The 21,637-nt window shown below is 40.9% G+C and overlaps 1 protein-coding gene across 4 annotated transcripts in view; it reads left to right on the plus strand.

The window, feature by feature from the left end:
• Positions 1-21,637, plus strand: part of BAZ2B (bromodomain adjacent to zinc finger domain 2B) — a 276,520-nt gene that overhangs the window by 104,788 nt on the left and 150,095 nt on the right. For all 4 annotated transcript variants that reach the window (XM_050969152.1, XM_050969151.1, XM_050969150.1 and 1 more), the window contains one exon: positions 16,187-16,342. In XM_050969152.1, coding sequence (XP_050825109.1) covers positions 16,189-16,342 — 154 coding nt within the window. In that variant the 5' untranslated portion in view covers positions 16,187-16,188. The remainder of the gene's footprint in view (positions 1-16,186; positions 16,343-21,637) is intronic.

Below are 21,637 nucleotides of genomic sequence, written 5' to 3' on the forward strand. Positions count from 1 at the left end.
CTAGATGCAGCCAGCATTGCAGCTCGTTCCATCTCTACTACTGTCATCGTGTATCGAACATCTTGGTTGAATCTATTGCGATTTTCTAGGGAGGTTCAGAGTACCATAGAAGCCTTCTTTTTGACGAACTGAAACTTCTCAGTGAGTCCATCAATGAATCCTTGTGCATCTGGAAGGATTCAAGTCTGTTTATATATATACACATGCAAATAAAAGAATATTTTAACAGATCCCAAATGGCAAGAGATCCCATCTGGTCCTATTCTCTGGCTTTCATAGACTAGCTGAACCACCTAAGAGGAAACCGTGATATCAAAAGAGGAGGCCTCCCATGGTGACCACTACCACCACTCCAGCCTTCCTCATCAAAACATCAATTTTGAGGGCTTGGTCGAGACTCCGGACGATCCCCTTCTTGAGTCTCTTTAGCTGCATCATACTACCTATCTCCCCTCCTTTTGGAGACAGTGTTTCCCATTTTTGACCTCCATGGGAGCAAATTACATCTCTCAAATGGGTCATGGAGGTTATAACATTGGGTTCTTCAAGATGTGTGTCCCTATTGGTGATCCACTAGCTGCTCTCCTCCCCTCTACTTCGGAGTTCTTGCTTATGACTTTGCAGTAGAGAAGTAACTGAGGATGGTTAGCCTGCGTGTGTTGACTAGCCTCATGACGCAGCATGAGGAGAGAGAGAGCATATACGGGCCCAACATACACTGCTACCAAAGTTCTCCAATCAGCAGCACAGGGACTCACTTTTACACTTACAGGGATATACATATTGAAGAACCATCATTACTGCACAAAGTGAGTAGCTTCTTCTAGGCACAGGGGCGATAGAATCTGTTCCAGCCCAGCACAGAAGGAAAGGAATTTATTCAAAGTATCAGAGAGGTAGCCGTGTTAGTCTGGATCTGTAAAAGCAGCAAAAAATCCTGTGGCACCTTATAGACTAACAGACGTTTTGGAGCATGAGCTTTCGTGGGTGAATACCCACTTCTTCAGATGCATGTGATGGAAATTTCCAGGGGCAGGTATATATATGCTAGCAAGCAAGCTAGAGATAACGAGGTCAGTTCAATCAGGGAGGATGAGGCCCTGTTCTAGCAGTTGAGGTGTGAAAACCAAGAGAGGAGAAACTGGTTCTGTAGTTGGCAAGCCATTCACAGTCTTTGTTCAATCCTGAGCTGATGGTGTCAAATTTGCAGACGAACTGAAGCTCAGCAGTTTCTCTTCGAAGTCTGGTCCTGAAGTTTTTTTGCTGCAGGATGGCCACCTTAAGGTCTGCTATAGTGTGGCCAGGGAGGTTGAAGTGCTCTCCTACAGGTTTTTGTATACTGCCATTCCTAATGTCTGATTTGTGTCCATTTATCCTTTTCCGTAGAGACTGTCCAGTTTGGCCGATGTACATAGCAGAGGGGCATTGCTGGCATATGATGGCGTATATTACATTGGTGGTATATCATCTGCACATCCACCAATGTAATATACGCTATCATATGCCAGCAATGCCCCTCTGCTATGTACATCGGCCAAACTGGACAGTCTCTACGGAAAAGGATAAATGGACACAAATCAGACATTAGGAATGGCAGTATACAAAAACCTGTAGGAGAGCACTTCAACCTCCCTGGCCACACTATAGCAGACCTTAAGGTGGCCATCCTGCAGCAAAAAAACTTCAGGACCAGACTTCGAAGAGAAACTGCTGAGCTTCAGTTCGTCTGCAAATTTGACACCATCAGCTCAGGATTGAACAAAGACTGTGAATGGCTTGCCAACTACAGAACCAGTTTCTCCTCTCTTGGTTTTCACACCTCAACTGCTAGAACAGGGCCTCATCCTCCCTGATTGAACTGACCTCGTTATCTCTAGCTTGCTTGCTAGCATATATATACCTGCCCCTGGATATTTCCACCACATGCATCTGAAGAAGTGGGTATTCACCCACGAAAGCTCATGCTCCAAAACGTCTGTTAGTCTATAAGGTGCCACAGGATTCTTTGCTGAATTTATTCAAAGTGTTTTCTGGTTCCAAACACTAGTGGAGAATGGAACCCGTGTTGGATCTCAGATTTCTAAACATGTTCGTGAAATCACAGAAATTTAAGATGGTAACTCTTCCAGCTATAATTCCGTTGTTAAATTATGGAGATTTGGTTGGTGGCTCTTAGGACGCATAGTTTCACGTCACCATTCACCCCTCTCACAAGAGGCTTCTTCATTTTACAGTATCAAGATCACTTCCAGTATTGAGAGCTCATCTTCAGCTTCTGATCGGCCCCAAGAGTTTTCTCCAAAGTCCTGGCAGTAGTAGCTACTCACCTTCATCAGCCCTATCTCGATGATTGGCAGTTCAAGGGCTGGTTGTACATCAAAGTTCTCTCTGAAATGCAGACAGCCATGTCCCTATTACACGACTTAGAACTTTAGCTCAAACATGGAAAAGTCCATTTTGACTCTAGTTCAAGAGAGAAATTTCGTAGGAGCATCTTTGGATACCGTAACATTCAGAGTTTGCCCACAGGAAAGTAGACTTGTGACACTGACAAACTATTGCCAAGAGTCAAACAAGCCCCAGGATGAAGGTAAGAAATCTCCTCCAACTGCTGGGTCATATAGCAGCTTGTACTTTTATAGCACAGCGTGTCAGGTTACATCTTAATTGCTTCCAGGGTTGGCTCAGAACAGTTTATATCTCAAACAGAGATGGTCTAAACAAGCTGATGTCTGTTCCTAGTAGAGTGTTAGACTCACTCAGTTGGTGGAAGGAGCTAGCCAAAGTTCTTGGTGGACTTCCTTTCACCCAGCCTCCTCCTACCATCAGTAACTTCAGATGTGTAATTCATGAGATGAGGAACAGGCCAAAGGGGACACACCATCCAAGACAAGTGGTGTGCCTCGAGAATTTCTCATACACATGAACCTGCTAGAATTACAAGCAGTCAGGAATGCCTGTATCCACTTCTTTCACTTAATTAGGCTAATCTGTGAAAGTCATATCAAACGACATAGCCTGCATATTCCACATAAACCATCAAGGTGGGGCAAGATCCCCTTCTCTTTGTGCCAAAGCAGTAAAGTTATGGAGTGGGCCCATGGCCAATCACATTGTGCATGCATAACATCATGACTGATTATTGAAGTAGACCTTTCCTCCCAAGATTGAGTGGGTACTGGACCATCAAACAGGTTTTCGTGACCTGTAAGTTTTCAGAAGTGGACCTCTTGATGAGCATGGTCAACAGAAAGTGTAAGAAATTCTGCTTTAGATGAGGCCTAGGCCATCAGTCCATGGAAATACCTTTCTCGTTCCTTGGACAAGGCGCCTTCTTTGTCCATATTCTCTGATACCGTTGATTCTGGGGATATTGAACAAGATCAGACAAGACAAACCTACAGTTCCAACTTGTCTGAAGGAGGTCTGGTATCCTTACCTGATCCATCTCACTTCTTGTCCAGCGTTGCATCTTCCAACCATTTTTCATCCTCTGTAAGTACTCTGGTGGGACTCTCCGTCACAACCTGGCCATCTTCCATTTCAGAGCTTGGTTCCTCAATGGCTCTCTGTGATAGAAGTTTCCTGTTCGACAAGTACAATAGGTCCTATTAAACTGCAAAAAGATATCTATCAGACATACATACCTTCAAAAAATGAAAGCGATTTCATCATTGGTCTAGCCAGTGACAGTTTTTACCTAGCTATTCCCTCTGTTCTAGATTACTTGTTGGATTTAAAGAAGTCAGGTCATATTTGGGTTCTGGAAGGAATTTTCCCCATGGTCTGCTTAGCAGAGACAGGGCCAGTGCAAGAATGTTTCGCACCCTAAGCGAAACTTCCACCTGGCACCCTCTTCCCCCCCCGCACCCCTGCCCTGAGGTGCTCCCCCCATGGCAGCTCTCCGCCCTAAGGCACCCCCCCAGCTCACCCCTGTTCCGAGCACAAGCACCCTGAGCACGCTGTGGCTGCTTCACTTCTCGCGCCAATCAGCTTAGGCGCTGCAAGCCTGGGAGGCGGAAGAAGTGAAGCAGGCACGGCGTGCTTGGGGAGGAGGCAGGGCAGGAGTGAACTGGGGCAGAGAGTTCCCCTGTGTGCCGCCCCCCCCTTACTTGCTGCAGGTGGCCCTGTCATAAACCTCCCCTGCCCCAGCTCCCTCCACCTAAATGCTGGCCGCTGCGGTCGCTGCCGAAGAAAATGGTGCCCCCCAAATCCTAGTGTCCTAGGCGACCGCCTAGGTCACCTAAATGGTTGCACCGGCCCTGAGCAGAGACCTGGTTGTTTTTTTCGTTTGCCTTCCTCTGCAGCATGAGGCATGGGTCACTTGCAGGTTTAAACTAGTGTAAATGGTGAATTCTCTGTACCTTGAAGTCTTTAAACCATGATTTAAGGACTTCAATAACAGCCAGAGGTTAGGGGTCTATTATGGGGGTGGGTAAGTGAGGTTCTGTGGCCTGCAATGTGCAGGAGGTCAGATTAGATGATTCCTGTGATCCCTTTTGACCTTAAAGTCTATGAGGTCTTTCCATTAGTTCCATCAGAGTTCATTCGACAGCTATTACAGCCTTTCATTCCTTTGTGGAGGGATTGTAAGGGCACAGCTACACTAGAGAGTTTACAGCTGCCCAGCTATAAGCTCTCTAATGTAGCCGCTCTAAGCTGATGGGAGAGAACTGTCTCATCTGCCTAACTACTCCAGCCCCCATGAGTGGCAGTAGCTATGTCGGTGAGAGATGCTCTCCTGCCAACATAGTACTGTCCATGGTGGTGCTTATGTCAGTGTAATTTATGTCGCTTGGGGGATGATTTATTCACCCTCCTGAGCTACATAAGTTATACCGGTTTAAATTGTAGTGTAGACATAACCTCAATCTTTGCTCATCCCACAAATGGCAAGATTCATCAAGGAGTTGGTTGACTTTTTCCCACAAATCAGAGAGCCTGCTTTTATATGGGATTGAAACTTGGTTCTTAAGGGTACATATACAAAGCCCAGGGCAACGAGCTTCCTAGCCAGACTCAGGCTTGCACTATCATGCTAAAAATAACAGTGTAGGTGTTGCAGCTTGGGCTGGAACTCAGGCTCTGAAGACAATGGCGGGGGTGGATTTCAGAGGTAGAGCTCCAGCCCATGCCCTGACTTCAAAGCACTGTCTATATAGCTATTTATAGAGCACTAGTGTGAGTCCCGCAAACTTGAATCTGTCAACCTGGGCGGGAAGGCTTACTGCCGAAGGCTTTGTCGACATATCCTAATTGTCTTTTGAAACCTCCCTTGGATTTGCTAGCTAAATGTTCTCTGCTGCATTAGTACATGAAAGTGTTCTTAGCAGGCATCACTTCTGTTCACAGAGTTGGGGAATTATGAGCATTGATAGCTGATTCCTCCACTCCCCCCTTTCACTGTTTTCTTTCAGGATAAGGTATTGTTATGCTCATATCTCTAGTTTATACCTAAAATATCCTCTGATTTCCACATGAGTTAAGTTGTCCCTTCCTGTGCTTTTCCCAAAGCCACAGCAAATGAGAGAGGAAACTGTCCTCCATACCTTGGGTATTAGAAGGGTGTTAGCTGTCTATTTGGAAAGACCCCAACCACTCTGAAAGCTTCCTAAACTGTTTATTTCAGTTGTGGACAGATCTAAAGGATCCACAATCTTCAACAAAAGACTTCCAAAGTGGGTTTCTAGTTGTATTCTTGTTTGTTACGAGGCTTCTAATGTTTAGCCTCCTTCGAGAATAATTGCCCATTCTACAAGATCCTAAGATAACTCCATTGCAGTATTAAAAAATATACCGACATACCGAAATTTCCAAAACCTCGGCATCAGTGCTTTTTCCAAATGGTATGCCTTGGTACATGCCTCTAGATCAGACCTGTTGTTGTCATGGCAGTCCTTTCTTTATTATTGGATCCAGCTCCTAAGCTCTGTCCTTCTTCAGGTGACTCATGAGCAATATCCCCTGAAGTGGAGCACTCATAGGGACACAACTCAAAGAAGGAAAGATGACTTAGCTTGTGGACTTCTAATCATTATTTGGAATTATAAGGATTAGGTAGAATAATGGGTGCGTCTCAAAAACACTGGTCTTTCACATCTGGAACCTTTAGAGTTATTTTTTTGTGTCGCTCACTAGTATATAGAGTTTGGATGTTTAAATCTGGAATCTAGTTCTGGATCACTGAGGTCAATAGGAATTCTACCATTGACTTCTATGAGAGCAGGACCAGGGCCCTAGTCCGTAGTGAATATTTCAATTAATTACAAGGCCATTTCACAATTTGGCATAATTTTATGTAGCAAGAAAGTCTCAGATAAAATCTAGCACTAGGGATGGTTTGTAGGCTCTGAATGAGATTTGTTGGAAGACTATTGTGGAGAAACTTTCTCAACAGCTGTCCAAACTGGCTTATACTTGGCTTCCATCACTTAAGAGCATAACATGTAAGCATAAATTATTTTTAAAAAATGGATGCACAAATAGCTTAAACGTAGGTTGATTTCTAGTTAGATACTGAAAGATATTAAAATAGCTCAGCCAGATATACAAAGAGGAAAATCAGGTTTTTTTGGTCCATATAAAACAAATGTTTTGAGTTGATTCCATTTGCCAAATATCCCATGGTAAGTTTCTACGACCATATTCTGACCCTCTGAAAGAGACACACTTTTACTGAGAGCCTTCTAAAAATTCCATATTTTATCCTGATTCCATTGAAATGGCTCCCATCATTATCTTTTAGCAAAGTGATATCTTTTTAAGTAGCCTTCTCCCTCTGCCAGGCTTACTTAGCGATGCCAAATTTAGGAACTCATTCTACAGTTCTTATGTGACTTGAGTGGGTCTGTTAATGTGGGTAAAGACTACTCATTTAAGGGTTTGCTGAATCAGACCTTAGTGTTTGTGAGTTATGGTTATGAATTGTGATGCAACAAACAGTGAATTGTTTCATCACTGAATGAATCAGGCAGAATGGTTAGAAAGGTGAAACCTCTAGAGAAATATGAGCTAAGTGTCACAATACACCTTTGCTCTTGCACAATAGATCCTGACTCTCGGGTTCATGCTGCTGCCTTTTGAGAACAAGAATTATAGGTAATTAATTTTATTCCTTGACCCAAGTACCTTGGTAATTGGCATAATGGGAAAGGAAATGCAGAAAATTGACAGGAATTATTTAATTGAGTTTTGCTAAACCATTTCATCTTTCAAGCTTGCTAAGGTGTGATATAATGTGTTTGTCCTAAAGAGGAGTTTTTAAAGGAAGTGCTGATGCTACGTAAGTTCTGAAAGGTGATATTACTACAAATATTACCTTTAACAGTAATAATATGTAGCACTTACATGGTACTTATATTTTTGAAGCACTATATGAACATTAATCATTAAGGCTTATTAACAATGGCAACACTCTTACTGAGTTTAAAAAAATCTCTTTATGCAGAAAAAGAAAATCTCTCATTGGTATGAAGGTTTAGAAACAGGAATTGCACAGTGGTGCTCACCCGGAGTTGGTAAAATGATATTCTGCCTCATGCTCAGGGCTGTGGAGCATCAGTGGAAATGGTTCTGTGACTGTATGGCAGTTGGCCAGTGCATATTGTAATGGATCCACTGGCAGCGTCACTGTTCTTTCCCTACTTCATCTGCCAAACCTCTGTATACCACAGCAGACTGGAGTCCCTATTTGCAGCTGACCCTCTGCAGCCACTCACATGTGCCCCCCTGTCTTTTCAGGCATACGCCCCATGGAGAGGGCGGGAGCAAGATGTGGATTGTATTTTGTAAAATGAGCCTAAGCTCCAAGTGTTTGACATGATTCATTCAGTATTTATATCAAACGCTATCATTAAACCTTCCCAGATATGTATTGCTACGAAAAGTATTGAGGGTAGCACTGTACCTTTGAGGCACCATCCTATGAGGGACTGGGCACTCTGGCCTAATCTAGCAAAGCACTTAAGTGTGTAACCTTAAGTATGTGAACAGTCTCATTGACATCAATGGAATAATCGATTTCTTATATTTATACAATATGCTTAAATGTTTTGCTGGATGGGGCGAGAGGCTCAGCACCTTGCAGGATCAAAGCCCAGTAGCTGCTTGTTATAAATTTGATAAATTTTGGCCCCCCAAAAAAGCGTATTGTGTATCAGTATTAATTTTTGCTTTCTGGACTTTGTGTCTCTGTTGGATTAATGTTAATTTTGTTTCTGCGTGGCTGCACGGTATTCAAACATCCTACCATATACTGATCTTCTGGTTGCTATATATATTGATGCCTCCTGGAAAAAGAATCATTTGTCAGCATCTGATCACAACTAAGCTTTTTATTTAAATACATGAAAGAAAAATATCGTTATTAAATACAAACAAGTGATTATGAAGTGTAAATGTGTCTATTATGAAGTCTTATTTTGATTGGCGATTTGACCATCGATCTTCAATATAGTTTTAACTAAATTATATGGAGTTTTAATTACTGGAACATTTACCTTATAAAATTGGTTGTTCATTTACTGATGTGAATATATTTCTTATCAATTGGACTTGGAATATTTTTGTATTTTCTATTATTACTCATGGTTTTTTGCATGTAAAAGGAAAAGACTAATGCTTGCTTTTAAAAAGACGCACCTAGTTCAGTTTGTTTTCCTCTACATTTGATTCAGTGTGCATTCACAAATTGTTATTCATCTACTTCAGAAAATACAGTTAATTAGTAAGTAGTCAGGAAGATAAATTTGCACTTATGGCAGAGAGTTTAGGGAAACTGGCACAAACTGCTAGCATACACTTGGGAAACAGAAGTAATTGTGTTCTCGATTTAACTTCTTTGGTTGAAGTTATATTGTATAAAATGTGTAATTTTTAATAACTTGTAACAGATCTAAATATTAGTTGGCAACATATATTGTAGATCAACAAAGGATTAATATATACTTGCTGAACTTTACGAAGAGAGCAGTGGCTTTTTGTAAATTTTTTGTTGTTGTCCATAGACTTGTTAGTTACAGAAGACATGAAGTCTATCATCTAATTATTGCTGATCCTCATTAATGAGTCTTTCAGGGATTATCTTTTACAGTGTCAACCATCTGTTGTGGTTTAGAATAATACACTAACTAAACACAATTAAGGTTTTGCCTTAAAAGCAAAACTATGTCTCTAGGAACAGAGCAATATTTTCTAGGTTCTGAATCCTTTCAGATATGTCAATGTTATACTGCTCTGAGTTTAAAAAACCCGAATGAATGCCACATTACATTAATTTTGTTGTTGCTTTTAAAGGGCAATTTTGTAAGTCAGATTATTGTTTCAATGTTACTTGTTAGTTATTAAAACAGCAATATCTATAAGAATATACATGACATATTGTGCTAAATTACCGATACTATCAGAGAATTTGTTTTAGTAAAAATCTTAATAAAAATAGATATGGAAAACAATTCTGTAAGTAGCATTTCAAACCTTACAGTATTTTGTTGAGGATATCTTCCCCAGTACAGTATATAATGTAATGTATCATAAACTTTGGATGGCTTACCGGTAGTTTTTTTTAAAAAAGCACTACTTGTACAATTGGTTAGTTTGAGGAAGCAGTATTTTAATGTTGTTTTTATTGCATTCAATATAAACAGAAAGAGGAACAGTTTCATAAAGAAAATGAAGAGTATGAATGTTTTATCAGATAGAAGTAACAGGGAAACTGTATTAAAACATGACATAGACATGAATGCTTAGGTTTGTCTTTCCTTTTGCAAGTTAATATTAACATAGTAATGAAAATGTTAAATACAATTTCTCTTACATACATCTAATAGTAATTAGACATCTAAAAATCAAATATGCTGATATCTTGGCAATGCATTTGTTTGACTATAACTTTAATTTATCTAGAGAAGCAATTTTTTTATCATTTAATAAATAGCTTTACATATCTGTTCTAGTAGTTTATAGAATCTTTCTTTAGCTGTTATTGAACTGATGTGATATTTGTGTAGGTTAAGATTTACGTTACCCTATCTGTAATGTGGGCTTTGTTGGAAGACAGTAGACCTTGTATAAACTTTTTGCCCGGTATAGATATCTGTGTTCTGTATATTTAAATCCATACCAGCGAACTAGTCCCATGGGGGCAGTTCCCAGAGGATATCGTAAAGGATTAAACACTAAAAGCTGTGGGGTAATGTGCGCTAAGAGGGCATGATTTGTTAAATGTACTGAGTTGCAGGTATTTGGTTCGCGTAGAACCTGCTGGTGTCCTTTGACTTAGTACTGTTTCAAACAGCACTACATTAAAGCACACCAGCAAGGTCTACAATGTAGTGCTGTTTGAAACAATACTATGTTAAAGGACACTATCAGGTTCTACATGAACCAAATAATGTGCAAAACATTAGTATGCTTTAGAAATCACATCCCTTCAGAGTGAATTACCCCACTATGCAGGAAGGAAGAGTGAGCATGATTGGAAATTATATTTAAAGCATCCAATATATATTCTGGATTTGTTCAGAATCAAATGAAAATACTAAATTATTTGCAACATGGAATACTGCGTTTGATCGCATGTGTGGCAGATGGAAACTTTAAAGAGAGATTCAAGTATTTCAAGTCCAGAGTAAAGAACTTGTGGTATACATTTGCAAGTGTTTCCCGATGATGTTTTACAATAGAGTTAAGAACATCCATCCCTAAGTTCTAGGGTTGCCAACTTTCTAATTGTAGAAAACTGGACACCCTTGCCCTGCCCCACTCCCTTCTCCGACACCCCACCCCTGCCATGCCTCTTCTCTGACACCCTGCCCCTGCTCATTCCCTCCTTCTGTTGCTCGCTCTCCCCCATCCTCGCTCATTCACTCATTTTCACAGGGCTGGGGCAGGCTGTTGGGGTGCAGGAGGAGGTGAGGCCTCCAGCTGGGGTGCAGGCTTTGGGGTGGGGACAGGGATGAGGGGTTTGAAGTGCAGGAGCAGGCTGGGGGTGAGGGGTGGAGGGTTTGGAGTGTAGGAGGGGGTTCCAGGCTGGGGCGGGGAGTTGGCGTGTAGGGGGGAGTGAGGGCTCAGACTGGGGGTATAGGCTCTAGAGTGGGGCTGAGGATGAGAGGTTTGTGGTGCAGGAGGGGGCTCTGGGCTGGGGTGTGGAGCCAAGGGGTTCAGAGTGTTGGAGGGGGCTCTAGGCTGAGGCAGGGAGTTGGGATATCGGAGGGGGTATGGGCTGTGGATGCGGGTTCAGGGCTGGAGCCAGAAATGAGGGGTTCAGGATGTGAGAGAGGGCTCTGGACAGGGTTTGGGGATTGGGATGTGGACTCTGGGCAGCACTGAGTTCAGGCGGCTCCCGGAAAGCAGTGACATGGTCTCTGGCTTCTAGGCGGAGGCGCAGCCAGGGGGCTCTATGTGCTGCCCCCCGCCCACAGATGCTGCCTTTGCAGCTCCCATTGGGTGTTGTTCCCAGCCAATCGGAGCTGCGAAGGCGGTGCTTGGGGCAGAGCCTATGGGCAGGGGCAGTGCGCAAAGCCTCCTGCTGCCTCTCTGCCTAGGTACGAAATCTGCCAGCCACTGCACTGCCAACCAGACTTTTAACAGCCCAGTCAGCATTGTTGACTGGAACTCCCAAGGAACTTTTTCAACCAGGTGTTCCGGTCAAGAACCAGACACTTCTTTCTCAGTTGTGGAGTGTCTCCTTTAGTAACTGTGTAGGAAATGTCTAATAGAAATCCTGAGCAGATAGATTGAATTTAAAATCTGAGCTTCTTACTTTAATCATGTCATGCCTGGGTGAAATGTCTAAGGTCAGGAGTTACCTGACATTTTCATCTCCTGCATCGTGTAAAGTTAGCTTGCTCCTGTCCTGTAGGAAGAGCTTTTGTAGCCTATGTAGCCAAGAGGTTATTAAGAATTTTGGCACTACATTGAGCTATCTGATAGCATGTTTCTATATTTGCAGATTCAGTGTTGTCTGATCTCCTGAGGGAGCAAAGTTTCTATGTAATAAATTAAGTTGTAAAGAATAAAACCAATAAACTGGTTCAGTGGTTGGCTGTGTGAGGCTGCTGTTCTGAGTTTCTATAAAATGAAACTAGTTCCCACTATATTAAATTAGTTTCTCAGTTACAGAATTTCCATTTGGGAAAGTTAATGTCTTGTTTTGTTTTCTATCAGCTAACCATGGATCCATAAATTCTGTTTCCATGTGCTATAAAATTGCTATATATTCTGTGTGATTCCTTTTTGTTCTTTATGAGTAGAACTATTGGGATGACTTGTAGGAGGTACAACACTCAGGGAAGGCAATAAGGAAGGTCACTCATATCAGGTTGACTCAGTAAAAAATAGGTAATAGTTAATAATATCATCTTGGTTTTGAAGGTCTTGGTTTAATTTGTATACAAGAGGTTACAGATTTATCATTATTAGTGTAGTTTAAAAGAGTGCAATTTTTACCGCCTTAGGGATCTGAAGTATTTTTGCCAGGTATTTTACACCTGTAACGCCTTCCTTCAAATTTATCAGCATGATAATTCTCAGGAGATGAACTTGGTTTTTACTAGATTCCTGCCCTGTTCCCTTTGAGCCATTGGGGGTATTGGCCATTATAGTTTGTTCATTAAAGGTTCCTTTTTGGAAGCTATCAGATGTGCCTAAAAGGTGTACGAAATTCAAACTTTAATGGTGGACTCTTCTTAAGAAGTGATTGAAAAGATAAAATAGTGCTGCATCCCCATCTAGAGTTTCTGCCTAAGGTGATATCAAAGTTTCAATTAAATCAAATCCTGTTTTGTTTCAGTGTTTTCATCAATGCCTGGTAGCATGCATGAGGAGCCTAAGTAGCCTAAATTGTCTGCCAGTGGACCCTTATATTACTTACAAAGGACCAAACTCTTTTTGAGATCATCCCATTTGTTTGTAGCCTTGACAGAAACTCTAAACATTGAACTCTCTTTGCCTAGAGATTATCCAGATGGCTTATTAAGCAGTGAAGAGCTTTAACAACAGAAAGACTTTGGGGAGGTTTTCAAAGCCAACTACAGGGTTTAGTCCAGGGATCAGCAACCTTTGGCACACAGCCTGGCAGGGTAAGGCCCCTGGCAGGCGAGGCCGGTTTGTTCACCTGTCGCGTCCGCAGGTTCGACCGATCGCAGCTCCCCCTGGCCGCAGTTCGCCGCTCCAGGCCAATGGGGTCTGCGAGAAGCAGTGTGGGCTGAGGGATGTGCTGGCTGCTCAGCCTCAGCCCACACATCCCGCAGCCCACACTGGTTCCCGCAGCCCCCATGGGCCTGGAGTGGCGAATCACAGCCGGTGGGAGCTGCGATCGGCCGAACCTGCGGACGTGGCAAGTGAACAAACTGGCTCGGCCCGCCAGGGGGCTTACCCTGCCAGGCCGTGTACCAAAGGTTGCCAACCCTGTTTTAGCCACACTACTTTCACTGAAATTAATAAGGTTGTAAGGCTCCAACTTGTATTCAGAGGCAATTTCATGAAGGAGAAATGTGGATTACTTACTTGGTACCAACATGTTCCAAGTACATTGTATATACAGACCTATGTTGTTTCTCTCTTTTCCCATGCTTCTTTGGAGTATTCTGTTTACAAGAAACAGAGGAACTGAGCAGCAGGGTCACAGGGAAGGATGGCTTTTTTATAACACTGGGACATCACATTCATAAGTCAGTGTGTATGAGCCCACTAATGATGAAACAGCCTTGAGAACTGCTGATTGAGTTGCATAGCACATAACTCTTAGAGAAACCCATATCTGGAGAATTCTGGTTACACACAAGTCCATCTTCCTTTCCCTTTGGATTTTGCCTCTTTTTGTGTGTATTTAAGCCATTAGGAACTCAAGCAGGCTTCTTTAGCACTCGTCTGAATGTTATGCACTGGTGCACACATGTGAGCCTGTTAATACAGCCATTACTTATGAATGCTGGGCTGTAAGTGTTGTGCTTTATTTTTTTAATGAAAAACAGCACTGAATCATTTATCTTTATTCAAAAAAGTCAAGAAAGAATAAAAAGAATTCTATGGACTTTGAAGAAGTAGGATGTAGTCTTGGACACAGTTATACTTATAGCTGAACTTCAGTTATTTACACTGACAGTTTATAATTTAAAAATGTGTTAAATGTAGTTAGCATTTAATTATACCCAACTAGTCTAAGAGCCATACTTCTGGGCCAAATCCTACAAAATATTATGCAGGACGTACTGTCTGTATATTGCCTGGGTCCTGTGTATTCTCTGTAGCATAATTTCCAGCAGGGAACATTCTGCAGCTGGTAGTAGGTCAGTTGCTCACCTGTTTGTTTTCTCCTTAATCCTTACCTTCTACTGCCCGAATAGCACAAGAAATTGTGTATTTGTGGAGGAGGGGGAGTGAGTTGAGGTCCAAGTGGAGGTGCTCTGTATGCTGGCCTTCCAAATAGTCATTTGGGAATTCATCAGTTACTCACTCCACCACCAGATCGGGAGTAACTGTACTTTTACAGTTAAGACATTATTACTGTTCACTTAATTTGTTGTTTGGAACTGACAATGTGTCTGCCCTGTACAATATGCACAATAAAGGAAATCCTTGTTCTAAAAAGCTAAAGGATGAGAGTGTGTGTCTGAGCTGTTGCTGAGGTCAGAATTCCTGTACTCGAAGACCTGGGGTCCCCATCCAGTTGTCAGCCCAGCCCAGGGCTGGTTGAAGCAGGCTACCAACTCTGAGGCTGGAGGGGTTTCCATGATGATGGGGTTGTTGCACAAAGGGATAGGTCTAACTGTTTTTAAAACTAAAAGGCATCAACATTCTTAATGCAGATTTATGGGAGACCCTAGAACTATTGGAATGGACTCTGGGGTCTCCCTGTAGTTGTAATAATAGATCAACATCATGGGGTTTGGGGACACTGTGATTCTCACTTCAACTCTATCCTGAATCTCCTACAGACTTGACAGACTTGCTCAAATGGCCATTTGGTGCAGTTTTTCTTGTGTTTGTCATTATGTTTATTCTTTCATTTGTCTGAATGTAACTGTTATAAATATATCTGAGAAATTAATTTTCCAACAGGTTTTAATATTTTGTTGGTATTAATTATTTTTGATGATACATTTTATTTATTTTCATCTGTACACAAAAAAAACCTTTGCTCTAGACTCTCCACAACACATTTAAAATGCTGTATATAATATATAAACATATAAAAACTCAGCACAAGAAACGTTTAAAGATCTTTACAGTTAGTTTCCCACCAGAACCCTCACAATCTCTCACCTCTTGGGAGAACAGATGGTCCTTGCAGCGTGCCCTGGACATTATTTCAAATCTAGGAGGAAGCAAGTTCCAAAGCTTAGGGGCTGTCCAAGAAAACACATTGCTGGCTGACCCAACACTTGCTCGCCGAATTGGGGTATTTCTGCTGATTGCAAATGTGGCAGTCGTCATATTAGCATATGGGCAGCATGCCTCAGGTGGCATGTGACCAGGATTCATCACCGAATTTTGCCCACTGTTTGGATTATTAGCTTCCCTGGCTTGGGCTGGGTACTGAGAGGGAGTGCGACGTGAAGGCTGAGCCATGCCCCTGGTATGACACAGGAAAAGAAGCTATCTTTTGGATAAGTAGGTGCCAGACCATTTAGTGCACATATATAGTGCATTACACCTGCTCTAGTTAGCAGGGAAGATGCTGGATAAGGATCTTATATGGAAAGGAAATAACTAGCTTCTTTAAAGCAGCTGCAATTCTCATTTTAGTAAACTGTTTTCTTTAATATTAAACATTTTACAATATACAAATTATATTCACTTCAGTTACTTTTTCTTAAAATGTACTGGGAACAGCTAATGCCTATGCAGTTACAAATACAGAAGAAAGTCATTAAATAAAATAAGACCCAGAAAAAGTAGAATTTAAATAAATCATTCTCATTGTATAACGGAATTATCTAAAAATTTTGTACTGTCCTTTTAATCTTTGCAGAAGATAATTTCCTGGGCTTTTTGTTTAACTTTTTGATGGATTATAAATTTGTTCTTTTAATTTATTCCTTCCCTGACTGTCTTTAAACATCTTAAGTGTAATTCCGTGTATATTTGTATTTTGGTGGGTGGTTTCCCTACAATTCGCCTGCCATTCATTTCCTTAATGAGTAGAAAAATATTTGTTCTCTTTCTTATGTTCTGTTTCTTACAGGTATGGAGTCAGGAGAGCGACTAACATCATCATCAGCCTCCTCTACTACAGCTACTTCCTCTCCTGCATCTTCTACACCTTCTGTAGCATCAGCAGTTTCAAAAGGTGGCCTTTCCACTGGAGCTGCATCACTTAGCTCCACAATCAACACATGCGGTAAATATTCTTAATTAATTATACTTTATTAATTTGCAGTATAATTTACATGTATGTAGCATATTTTAGGCAATTTCAGAATGCTGCATGTATTACAGGATTAAGCATAATAATAAGGTAAAACTGATACATCAAATGAAAATCTTTTAAGACAAAGATACAGAGTAAACTGCATATCAGGCTGAAGTTGTTTGTGTTTTAGCCCCCTGCAAAAAAGGCATCCATTCTGAACATGACCCTCAAGAAGAAACCATTACCTCCAAAATATTGAAAACGATGCTTTGCTAACTCTAAAAGACTGTTTAATATATAAAGCAACCTCACTAGTATCGCAGAAAAGGTCAACATGAAAAATCAGTGCAGCCAATCACAAGTGTATATGTATTGTACACGGGGATAGAATTTTTAGGGATAGACCTGATAAAACTAAAGTTCAGGTTCCTGAACGTACGTCTCTTAGTCAGAGTTAAGCCCAGCCACTACCCTAATTCTGTGTCCTCTGATGAAGTAGGAGAAGGGCTTTCTCTTATGGACCTCCTGGTCAAATTTTTGGATTTTCAAACATCACCGTCTGAAATTACTGTTTTGTGGCCATCTAAATTCAGCTGGGAAAGCCATATGGGGGAGTCCTTAATTGGACATATCAATTACTATAGGAGTGCAAGTCTCATTTTATCTCTATCTCTGGAACAACAACTCATGAATAAACCAACCTTTCAGGATCTCCCTACCCAGGGAAGATCTAGAACATGGGTAGGCAACCTATGGCACGCGTGCCGAAAGCAGCGCGCAAGCTGATTTTCAGTGACACTCTCACTGCCCAGGTCCTGGCCACTAGTCCAGGGGGCTCTGCATTTTAATTTAATTTTAAATTAAGCTTCTTGAACATTTTTAAAACCTTATTTATTTACATACAACAATAGTTTAGTTATATATTATAGATTTATAGAAAGAGACCTTCTAAAAACATTAAAATGTATTACTGGCATGCGAAACCTTAAATTAGAGTGAATAAATGAAGACTCAGCACATCACTTCTGAAAGGTTGCCGACCCCTGATCTAGAATATGAAGATGTCAGTCAGCTGTATAATAGAAACTTGCAATGCTTTCTCCCTTCTTTCTAGGGAAAGTTCATGTAAAGTCTGTTAGCTTTATTAATGTTGAAGGTCCTAATAAAGCACAGCAAATGAAAACGTCTGTAGATAGGACCTTATAATGCAAGTAGCTGACCATAGTCCAAAGCAAATGTAGTTCCTTCTAGTGGAATAGGCTGAAACTTATTCCATCAAACTGAAGAACTCTCCTGCCCTGATCACTTAAAACCAATGTGTTCTTTCTGTCCCAGCCTAGTACCACTCACTCTCAGCTTTGCTCTGGAGAATATAAAAAATAAAGTAGTCTGCTGTATCTGAGGCGGGATCTCAACAATATTTCTTTGTAGATGTTTCATTAGCTTTTCTTCTGATTGTTGACTTTATACTTTATATGAGACCACTGTTTCCTTTTTGTCCGAGAGCAGTGTGGATTGATTTAAATCAAAGCAATTTAAATCAGCAATTTTGATTTATGATTCAAATCAGCAAGCAGGAAACTTTGATTTAAATAATCTATCTTAATAATATTTTGCATTTGTACATTTTAGTTATTTGTCTGAAGAAAGGTTCTTTGAGTGATTGCAAATGTCCATTCTACTTCAGGGAGTGTGTGTATACCTACCCACCCACCCAGTGCACTGAAGTTGGAGATGTCTTCTCATAGCAGTACCCATTGGGGCAATGTGTTTGCCCTCCTCACACTTGTACTGGTAAAGGAGCTTCTCTGACTCTCCCTCAGTTGCTTTTCACTGCCTGTGGCCAGAATTCTGAGTGTCTATGCTTATCTATACAATCTCTCTCTCTCCTCTAGAGAAAGTTTATTAAACTTTGTAAACAGGGTTAGTAGTTAGTTCCATAGTTAGTTTTATTGTGGTACTCATTAATTTAGTTTAGTTTTCCGGGTGGGGGTGGAGCTGGGGTGGAATGTGTTTTGGCTGAAGAGCATCATACTTTTTACTCTGCATGGACACTTGGTATCAGGCCATGCCTAGGTCTCTGGCCTCAAAAACCCTTTGATAGCTGTAAGAAGTTCATGGTAGTTGTTAAACCTTACTCTCAGTGCCTAAGTGTGTACTGGAGGGTCATATTCAGAATGGATGTTGTTTTTGCAGGGGGCTTAAGCCTTGGACTAAGAATGATAAGAAGGTGAGGCTTTCTCACATTCTAAAGTAAGCTGCCTGCATCCTCTTTCAGAACCAAGTTGCTTGGTACATGTATTGAGAGGCTCCATTCCACCTGGGAGCACTCCTCTGGACATTGCAGTGTCTCCTCATCAGAGATTTTCAGAAGGGAGAAAAAGCCATTTCTTCCTTCCCTGGTACTGTGTAAGGGGATGAAGATGAATGACTTATGTGCCTCTAGAGCTAGAAGGCCACTTTCTTCTAGGGAATCTAAGGGCTTGTCTGCTCAGTGCCACAGTCCAGACTAGGAGTGTGTGATTTGTAGAGTGCTCTAGCTGTGTAGATCCTACTAGCACAAACTAAAAGGTACCTAGTTTGCATTAACCCTGTTTAAAAGAGGCCACATTAATGGGAACCAGGTACTTTTGAGTTTGCTCCAGCAGGGTCTACACAGGGCAGTTGGAGTGCATGCATTAGAACACTGTACAGATCACACCCTGGAAGTCTGGGCTGTAGTACCATGTAGACAAGTCCAAGGTTTCTGGTGGGACTCTCAAGCAGGAGTGTGGATACCAGAGGTAGAGCACCAGCTCTGGCTAGGCGCTCCCCAGTATTTCATGCTTCTTTGACCCATCAGGCAGAGGTGATGACCTCAGCTCCAACCTGAGGACCATTGAGACTGATTCTGTTGACTACACTTTCTACTTTATCTATGCAACAGACATCTGCTTATACTGGTCTCTTGGTACTGACAATGCAAGAGGCAGATTCAGCGGCTAAAGACTTGCTCTGCCTCTTGGTACTGGATTCTCCGATTGTGTTGGATATAGTTATTGGCACCATCTACTTCACAAGCTCTAGTACCTACTTCATCAGCAGTGGTGTTCCACTCCACTTCAGTTTTGGTGCAACAGACCTTGGTACCGATGGCAAGCAAGACTTCTACAGAGTTGCGGCCTAGCTATCTCATATCCTGTTAGCATAAACCAGGAATGCTTTCCCTGGTACAACCCAGGTCGGGTCAGATCTGAATTGCCTGCACTGCATGGTACTGTACCACCATGGCTGTTGGGTTATTTGGCTCTTCTTTGGAGTCAGAGGTGAGATCATATGTATCCTGATGTCATTTTCAGAGGCCCCATGCTACTCTCCATGAGCTCATGGGGCTTCAGCTACATTTCTGGGTCATGTATCTATAGGGGACATTTGCAAAGCAGTAACCTGGTTGTTGGTGCCTAACTTCATAAACTTTTCACTATATCTCAAAAGTCAAGAGATGATGCCAAATTTGGATGAGCAGTGTTAGTCTCTGTTAAAGTAGATTCCGAACCTCACCTCCTGGCTGAACAACTTGTGAATCACCTGGAGTGGAATGGACATGTGGAATCACTCAAAGAAGGAAAAATAGTTACTAACAAATTGTGTAACTGTTGTTCTTCAAGATGTGTTGTACATGTCCATTCCATGTCCCACCTTCTTTCCCTCTGTATCACCATCTAACTTACTAATATCCAGTATGAAGGAACTGATGGAGGTTTGGGGCGGCTCTGATCCCTTTATACCATTGGCTAGCAGCATGAGCATGCACAGGATGCATATGCCACCTCAACGAGTATTGCTATGGGAAAAACATTTCTGGTTTCTGTGCACGCACACACCTGAAGTGGAATGGACATGTGCATCGTGTGTCAAAGAAAAACAGTTACAGAACAGGTTAGTAACCGTTTTTTTACTTCACATTGGTTGGTAACCATTGAAACATGTTGATTTGCAATTAAAGTTAGCCTAAATTGGTGTATCTTTTTGCTAACAGAGACACACTATATCTATTTACATTTATTTAAGTGATTATGTAGTTTAGTTATTCAGATTCTTGATTTTTTTAACATTTTTTTTAATAGGAAGTGGTGAATAATGCATTTCTTATTTACTAGATGATTTTTATTTGTGATTTGTGTCAAACTCTATTTGAATGGAAATTTAAATAATTTAAAAATATGCAAAAACAATTTAATTTTTCTGTTAAATAACACTATCTTTAATGTACTGGATAAATAAGAAAAAGTTTATCAAAATATGTTTTGCATTTAAAATTGATTTTATTGAACAGAGGAAATATAATCTATAGTTAGGAAATTGAACAGATTGTTTCTGACCACTGTCAAGATTTTAGAACTAGTAGAACAAATTATCTCTCACCTGGTTTTTGTTCATAAATTGGGAGAGGAAAACAAGCTTTCCTGTCTTTTCAGCTCCCAACTGATTACTTAACTTTGAATGAACTAAACTTGGAAATTAACTAGTCATTGAAGTGATATAGTTGAATAAACTGAAATGAAGAAAATATTCTCTCTGCTTCAACAGAAGAGGCTAGTGCTGTCAAAAGCTTGTTTAGCACTTGGGTTCAAGGTGCTTTGGCAATCACTTTCACCAGTTCAGTGGTTTGACTTCCTTTAAAACCTGTCAGCAAACATGTACTGGTTAATAATATTTTTTATATTTAATTTAAATGATTTTAATAGATTATAAGACGCTTTGGCTTTAACACAGGTTGTCAATTTCAAATGTAATTTTAATTGGGTTTATGAACTTGTTTAGTTTTAAATAAAAATCCAATTTAAATAAAAAAAAATCTTTTCTTTTTTTTTTTAAATCATCAGTTTTTGTCCTCCTGTCTCACAGATCATGGTAGTGGAGAGTGTCAGAAACTCCAGTACACCATGAATAGTTCATTCTGTTTGGTTTGAGCGCAGACTTTTTGTTTACCCCCAGTCATATAAGTGTATTTTTTCCTACAGGCATGTTGTAATCTTACAAACAGCCTGGAATCCGATTTGCTGTAACCTTTTTCTCCCCCATAAACTTTGTAGGTGATTCATCCTTCAGTCTCAGTGGCATAACATATTACAGTTTATATTTGGAAGGGTACCTCAAGTTTTTACTTGAGAGTTGCTGTGTTGTAGATAAATTTCCCCAAAAATATTTAGCTCTGTTTCTAAACTGCAACCAAGCTTGTACTTATTTTATTCATTATTTTATTTTTTTGCCACAATACACATACTGTTGGTATCATGGTTT

This window comes from Gopherus flavomarginatus, chromosome 10 (genome assembly GCF_025201925.1).
Source record: "Gopherus flavomarginatus isolate rGopFla2 chromosome 10, rGopFla2.mat.asm, whole genome shotgun sequence".
NCBI classification, from domain to species: domain Eukaryota; kingdom Metazoa; phylum Chordata; order Testudines; family Testudinidae; genus Gopherus; species Gopherus flavomarginatus.